At 43.3% G+C, this 7984-nt stretch overlaps 1 protein-coding gene across 1 annotated transcript; it reads right to left on the bottom strand.

The window, feature by feature from the left end:
• Positions 1-1516: 1516 nt before the first annotated feature.
• On the bottom strand, positions 1517-3865 carry LOC112070645 (ictacalcin). Its single transcript, XM_024138079.1, has 3 exons — positions 3778-3865; positions 2350-2492; positions 1517-1885 (listed from the first exon to the last, which is right to left on the bottom strand). Exons 2-3 carry the CDS (start codon positions 2485-2487, stop codon positions 1745-1747), a joined length of 279 nt encoding a protein of 92 aa, XP_023993847.1. The 5' UTR covers positions 2488-2492; positions 3778-3865; the 3' UTR covers positions 1517-1744.
• Between the last annotated feature and the right edge of the window lie 4119 nt (positions 3866-7984).

Raw genomic sequence — 7984 nt, forward strand, 5'->3', positions numbered from 1 at the left:
AGAATGGTTTTCTGGGTCGAGCCCGTCAACTTTGTTGGAAATTGTCTTTTTACTGCTGGTCAGAGATTCAATTTGATGGTACCATGTTGCTGGGTTCTCCCTCTTGTTTTTCTGGATTTCGGTGTGGTAGAACGTTGATCTTGCTGCCTTGATCTCTCTCTGAGTTTTGTTACTCAGAGCGTGCCATGAAGGCCAGTTTTTTTCACTGAAGGCTTTCTGTCTGCTTTTTATCAGCTCTTTGATTCTAGATGAAATCCACTCCTTATCCTGTGCATGCATCCTAGCCACCTGTTTTGGGAAGTAAGCTGCAATGGCATGATTGAGGGTGTTATAGAAGTTGTCTGTTTTCTGCTGTGTGCTCTCCATGGGAACCATGTGTTTGATGTATTTGATACCATTTAATGTATTACCCTCCAGCTACTACCACGAGCCCGTCCTCCCCAATTAAGGTGCCACCAACCTCCTATGAGGGAAAACCACTAGCCACATCCTCTGATGCTTAACTCTTTCATTGGTTGAATTACTTTCTTCATGATTGTGTTAGTGACAGAACTACAATATTATGATCACTGAGACCCAAAGGTGACTTTGTTGTAGGGGTACTATAAAAGTCTGCAAAGTTGGTAATGACAAAGTATATGATGGAATTCTGTCTAGTTGGAATGTTAACAAATTGTTGTAATCCATTTCCTGAGAATAGTCCAGACACACCTTAACATGGTCAAAATCACCCATAATAAGGATCCCAGCACCAACATACTTTGCTCTGATATCATCAAGGCTAGGAGTGAAACCCAGTGTGGTTGTCTGCTGCAGAAGACAACATATTTTTACCTTGTCAGCTCAGGGTTTCAATCTAACTGCCTTGTTCAGGGGCAGAACAACAGATTTTTAAATTGTCAGCACAGGGATTTGATCTTGCAACCTCTCGGTTACTGGCCCAACGCTCTAACCACTAGCCTACCTGCAGCCGTATACTAAARGTTTCCTCCATTGTCTTTTTGTGTCGGACTGAACAGAGTCATTTACCTGTGATATTCATTAAATAATAGTACGGCCTCTTGTGCCTTATTGCAAGATCCATTTTCCAATATGAGTTGGATTAAGTTGCCCATTAGAAACATGCCTACCTAGACCCCACTCTTCTCAGTGAAGACAGAGAAAGAGAGGTTTGAGGACACATGCCCTGATTCTTGAGGGGTCTAACAAGTTACACATGTGCTATACCAAACCCTTTGGTGGTGATTAAACAGATCCACAGATCTCTTGTTTAGCTTAATAGTTATACCATTCACCAGAGGCAGATGTCTCATATCATATGTACCCAATAGCATGTAGGCCTAAGCCACTGCATATGCATAGAAGGAACCCAACTATTTCCCGTTGTGTGAAATGGATGCAAATTTTCATACAAGAAAGGCTTTAAACATAATCTTAGTAAGAAAAACCTCAGTAAGAAACATGTGATATGAAGAAGTGACAGCAGCACAAAAAAATGACACCACATCAGACCAGGTAGAACATACTCATCTAATTTCTTTATCGATGGACTTTGCATTACAAGGACAACTTCCCAGATTCAACCTGACTATTATATATTACTGTAAAATTACTACTCTAGACTGCTTCACTGTGTTTGCATGTCATTGTCCTCTAAATGTATCTCCCCCCTGTTAAATCTCTGTTAAATTGAGTGGTCTCCTCCTGCAGTTTTGTATTACGGCCACTAGGTGGTGTACGTGCTCTACTTCTTTACGAAGAAGTCATTGCACATCACTGTGAGGCAGGACACGAGGGTGACATACTCCTTGAAGTCAACAGTGTTGTCTTTGTTAGAGTCCAGGTCCTTGAAGATTCTGTCCACTGCTGACTTGTCACTGGCTTTCTGAAAACAGACAGAATGCAGAAGAAAGAAGGGGGAGCTTAACAAGAAAACTGTCTTGATTGCTCTATCTGTTTATTTTGWTCATGGAAACACATTGCTGTATTTCTGGCCAAAGGTGATATACATCTTAGTGAATTTAAATATTTTGGGATGCCATTTCTGGAGTTAGCAAGCATTGTTTATTTGAGCTGTATTCAAAAATGGACCCAATCTTTCRGGCATTCCTATTTTGCCCGACCCAACGGATCTCGGAAGAGAGAGCACTGACCCAGCCTCTAGAGCAAGGGGTGTCAAACTCACTTCCTGGAGGGCCCTCACCTGGATCTCTCAGTCTTAATTTAAGGAAATAACAAAAATCTGCWGACACATGGCCCTCCAGGAATTCAGTTTGACACCTCTGCTGTAGTGCAACAAAAAAAATCTGATCCCAGATCATTAGGAATTGTATGCTCAGTCTCACTCACCCCCAGCATCTCCCCTAGTTCAGCCTGGAGCAGCTCTTTCAGCTCGGCCTTGCTGAGGGTCAACTTGTCCCCCTCCTTCCCAGAGTACTTGTGGAAGGAGGCGATGAGGAGAGACATGGCCTGCTGGATCCCAGACATGGTGACTATAGTTGAAGGGGAAAACAGAGGGACACAGAACCTAGTGAAGCACTAAATAAAAAATATTTCTGGACATTACTGTTCTTGCTCACTATAGGTAAGAATATTATTATTTCACTCTCAAAGTATGAAAACTCAATTCGGTGGGGCATTAAACCATTTCAATGAATTCACTAAAAGCATATGGTTGTTGCATTGCATGATACTGTAGCTTCGTCATCATAGCTTTTGTCTCTTGTGTGTTTCTCTGTATTTTCCAATTAAAGGAATCAAAATAAAACCTGGTTTCCTCTGAGCCATTGGTAGCACCCTATTCCCTACATAGTTCACTACTTTTAACCAGAGCCCTACATAGTGAACAGGGTGCCATTTGGGAGGCAACCATGGTCTCTACCACAGGTTCTATGGTGAAAAACACAAGCACTGTTATGGCAACGCCATGCTCTCCTGGTAATTAACATGGCTCCAGATGAGGAAACATGTAAAGGTCTGGGCAAATCCCATCTGTGGATTACTCTTCTACTGAATAACACCCCACCATATTTTTCCATATGCTGTGTGTTTACCCCAAGTGTCACTTCTTTATATCTTCTTGTCTTCCTGTGTGTGTGTGTGTGTGTGTGTGTGTGTGTGTGTGTGTGTGTGTGTGTGTGTGTGTGTGTGTGTGTGTGTGTGTGTGTGTGTGTGTGTGTGTGTGTGTGTGTGTGTGTGTGTGTGTGTGTGTGTGTGTGTGTGTGTGTGTGTGTGTGTGTGTGTGTGTGTGTGTGTGTGTGTGTGTGTGTGTGTGTGTGTGTTGGGCTCTTGAGGATGTGGCTGAGGGAGCGAAGGGTAGAGCCAAGGGAATGTTAGCCAGATGAGACAGAGAGCGAAGGAAATAATGAAAGAAGGGAGAGTAAGGAAAAGGGAATGAGAATAGGAGAACCACAAACTGCTGCGATATTACAACTACTGACTAGTACACACAGCGATAAGTTAAACCCAACCTGTCCTCCGCAATGCAAAACACATTGGTACAGAATGACTGGTTTGCAAGCCTCTGTTACAGAATCAATTCCTCATAATAAAATCAACCACATTAGGAACCAAAGAAGGACATTTTGTTTAAAAGTGCAAAACTCTGAAACAGAAGTCAAGTGAGCGAAGGGTTAAATCCAAAAACCAAGAGAAAAATGTAAGTGCACAAAACAAAACATACTGAACAGGGATTACATTTAAAACCACTACAGTAACATTGAAGTTTAAACATTAGGGAGCACAATTAAGAAAACCAAGATTGAAGTTACTACTCACCGAGATGTAGGAAGAATTGTAGGGAATGAGAAAGCAAAGGAAAAAGTGAGTGTGAGAGAGTGGTGGAGGTTGGGATGTAAGAGATGTTTTATGCATCACCACACCCTCCATCCCTCCCTCTTTTGTTCCATACATTCTCTTCCCTCTCTCTCTTTCTCTTTCTCTGGTACATGAACTATTTTACTCATTCATTTATCATATCCAACCATTCATTTATCATATCCAACCATTCATTTATCATATCCAACCATTCATTTATCATATCCAACCATTCATTCCCCTTGACTTTAGATGCAATACAATACATTTAGAATCCACCGCCTTTTCACAATACAGGTGAAACAATGCATTTAGATGATGCTTACTTTGAGCTTATGACCAGTATTCTTTAGTTGTATTGTACGTTTACAGAGAATGGATTTGCTTAAGAAATCATTTGATTGCAAAGTATTAAAGCCCATAATGTATTACTGGCTTCCAAATAGGCCTACTGTTTTAACTTGTTTATAATGAATTAGATGATGCTAACATTGAATCTGCCAACTCATATGTCTTAATGCACTGCATTACGTACAACACGTTATTGATACTGTGCACTGGTGGTTTAGTTCACATACAGTGTAACGTCCTACAGACTTGTATTACATTGTACTTATGGATAGGATAAACACACTCGTAAATATACTGTTGTTTACATGTYATATGAGTGTCATTCAAAAGGTAAAGGTAGCACATTGCAAAGTAGACTTTATGAGAAAACATTTCACTTATTTAAGTGTAGTATTCCAGCAGATCTTGAATTTAATTTCACCACAGGTCTCCGTCCCAAATGGCACCCTATTCCCTACATAGGATATGTGTTTGACAGAGGGAAATMAACATGGCTTCACACCCCTGCTTGTTTGTGTGAGTCATGRAGTATCATTTATATAATTAACAACATGTCCCAAAAGCCTGCGATTTCCTTGGTCATGATTAACTTCAGTCACAAGTTAGATTCTTAGATGCACTTATAAGAATTGCTTCACAATTTGGCCAACATCTTTTACAAAGCCTTTAACTGGGAGGCATGGGCTGTATTGACTGGAGGATAATAGTCTCTGTATCAATAATGTAATTGATTGTGATTTGTATCAAATGTAAGGGCATAACATAAACCCTGTAAAGCATAGACTTGTTTAGTGCCATTTCCATCACATTTGTGTGTGTGTGTGTGTGTGTGTGTGCCTTATTACAATTATGTGATGAGGTAAACTGTAATAAACCTATACTACTGTATTTACAGAGCAGAAAATAGTATTTACTCGCCAACACATATTACATCATTTCTGGATTGTAGCACTTTGTGAAACCTTTCGTTTATCTCTGCTGTTAAATACACAAAGATATGCCACACACACACACATACACACAGTTAGTCCTAGGCAGTGTCCCTGTCCCGTGCTCTTTCTTTGTTGCTTTGAGCAATTTATCATCAACTTCATCTTGTGATACTCTTCTTAAGCTTGCAAGAAGAATAGACACCCTGACCCAAACACTATAAAAGATTCTAACAGATTATTGAGTTCAGCATTTCGAGTCAGACGTCTTCATCAGGCTCTTTTACTGTAAATCTTGACTTGGAGACAGAGAAAGATGGTGCATGCTTTGCGTACCTGTCACGCCCTGACCTTAGAGATCCTTTTTATGTCTCTATTTTGGTTTGGTCAGGGTGTGAGTTGGGGTGGGCATTCTATGTTTTGTGTTCTATGTTTTCTATTTCTGTGTGTTTGGCCMGGTGTGGTTCTCAATCAGAGGCAGCTGTCTATCGMTGTCTCTGATTGAGAACCATACTTAGGTAGCCTTTTCCCACCTGTGTTTTGTGGGTAGTTGTTTTCTGTTTTGTGTCTGCACCAGACAGAACTGTTTCGGTTTCGTTCGTTCTCTTTGTTGTTTTTATTATTCAGTGTTCAGTTTTATGAATAAATCATGAACACTTACCACGCTGCGCTTTGGTCCACTTCTTCATGCAACGATGTCCGTTACTGTCATGTTTTGTCATTTATTTTCATGTCTTGTCCCTGTGCTTCCCTCTGCTGGTCTTATTAGGTTCTTTCCCTCTTTCTCTCTCTCTCTCTCCTCCTCCCTCTCTCCCTCTCCCGCTCTCTCTCTCTATCGTTCCGTTCCTGCTCCCAGCTGTTTCTCATTCTCCTAACGACCTCATTTACTCTTTCACACCTGTCCCCTATTTTGCCCTCTGATTAGAGTCCCTATTTCTCGTCCAACTTAGTAAAGAACCTGGCTCCCTGCAAAATCTCGAAGGCTGACGACATAAGGGGAAGCGGATAACGATTCTTAACCGTTATGTCATTCAGCCCTCGATAATCCACGCAGGGGCGCAGAGTACCGTCCTTCTTCTTAACAAAGAAAAACCCCGCTCCGGCGGGAGAGGAAGAAGGCACCACGGTACCGGCGTCGAGAGAAACAGACAGATAATCCTCGAGAGCCTTACGTTCGGGAGCCGACAGAGAGTATAGTCTACCCCGAGGGGGAGTGGTCCCCGGAAGGAGATCAATACAACAATCATACGACCGGTGAGGAGGAAGGGAGTTGGCTCTGGACCGACTGAAGACCGTGCGCAGATCATGATATTCTCCGGCACTCCTGTCAAATCACCAGGTTCCTCCTGAGTAGAGGGGACAGAAGAAACAGGAGGGATAGCAGACATTAAACACTTCACATGACAAGAAACGTTCCAGGATAGGATAGAATTACTAGTCCAATTAATAGAAGGATTATGACATACTAGCCAGGGATGACCCAAAACAACAGGTGTAAAAGGTGAACGAAAAATCAAAAATGAAATAGTCTCACTGTGATTACCAGATACTGTAGGGTTAAAGGTAGTGTCTCACATCTGATACTGGGAAGAGGACTACCACTAAGGCGAACATGGGCGTGGATTTCTCTAACTGTCTGAGAGGAATGTCATGTTTCCGAGCCCATGCTTCGTCATAAAACAACCCTCAGCCCCAGAGTCTATCAAGGCACTGCAGGAAGCAGCCGACCGGTCCAGCGTAGATGGACGACAAGGTAGTACAGGATCTTGATGGAGAGACTTGAGTAGTAGCGCTCACCAGTAGCCCTCCGCTTACTGATGAGCTCTGGCCTTTTACTGGACATGACATGACAAAATGTCCAGCAGAACCGCAATAGAGGCAAAGGCGGTTGGTGATTCTCCGTTCCCTCTCCTTAGTCGAGATGCGAATACCTCCCAGCTGCATGGGCTCAGTCTCTGAGCCGGGGGAGGAGATGGTTGAGATGCGGAGAGGGGAAACACGTTAACGCGAGCTCTCCTCCACGAGCTCGGTGACGAAGATCTACCCGTCGTTCTATACGGATGGCGAGTGCAATCAAAGAGTCCACGCTGGAAGGAACCTCCCGGGAGAGAATCTCATCCTTAACCTCAGCGTGGAGTCCCTCCAGAAAACAAGCGAGCAACGCCGGCTCGTTCCAGTCACTGGAGGCAGCAAGAGTGCGAAACTCTATAGAGTAATCCGTTATGGATCGATCACCTTGACATAGGGAAGCCAGGACCCTGGAAGCCTCCTTCCCAAAAACTGAACGATCAAAAACCCGTATCATCTCCTCTTTAAAGTTCAGATAATCGATAGAACACTCAGCCCTTGCCTCCCAGATGGCTGTGCCCCACTCCGAGCCCGACCAGTAAGGAGTGATATGACGTAAGCGATCCGAGCTCTCTCTCTTGATACGTGTTGGGCTGGAGAGAGAACACAATATCACACTGGGTGAGAAAGGAGCGACACTCAGTGGGCTGCCCAGAGTAACAAGGTGGGTTATTAACCCTAGGTTCCGGAGACTTGGAAGACCAGGAAGTTTCTGGTGGCACGAGACGAAGACTCTGAAACTGTCCAGAGAGATCGGAGACCTGAGCGGCCAGGGTTTCAACGGCATGACGAGCAGCAAACAATTCCTGCTCGTGTCTGCCGAGCATTGCTCCCTGGAACTCGACGGCAGTGTTGCGAGAATCCGTAGTCGCTGGGTCCATTCTTGGTCGGATTCTTCTGTTATGCTGATTAATGCGGACCCAAAACGGACTTAAAGAAACAGAGTCTTTTATCCAGGCAAAAACACGACAGGGCGAACAAGGACACAGGAAAGCAAACATCAAACAAGAATCCGACAAGGACAGGAGCGGAAAACGAGG

Source organism: Salvelinus sp. IW2-2015, unplaced genomic scaffold, assembly GCF_002910315.2.
Source record: "Salvelinus sp. IW2-2015 unplaced genomic scaffold, ASM291031v2 Un_scaffold1382, whole genome shotgun sequence".
Classification (NCBI taxonomy): Eukaryota; Metazoa; Chordata; class Actinopteri; order Salmoniformes; family Salmonidae; genus Salvelinus; species Salvelinus sp. IW2-2015.

Bases quoted from the DNA above. Each gene is read 5' to 3' on its own strand.
- LOC112070645 (XM_024138079.1), bottom strand. From the start codon at position 2,487: ATGTCTGGGATCCAGCAGGCCATGTCTCTCCTCATCGCCTCCTTCCAC. The intron at 1,886-2,349 runs GTGAGTGAGACT...GTCTGTTTTCAG, and splicing joins AACTAGGGGAGATGCTGGGG to AAAGCCAGTGACAAGTCAGC.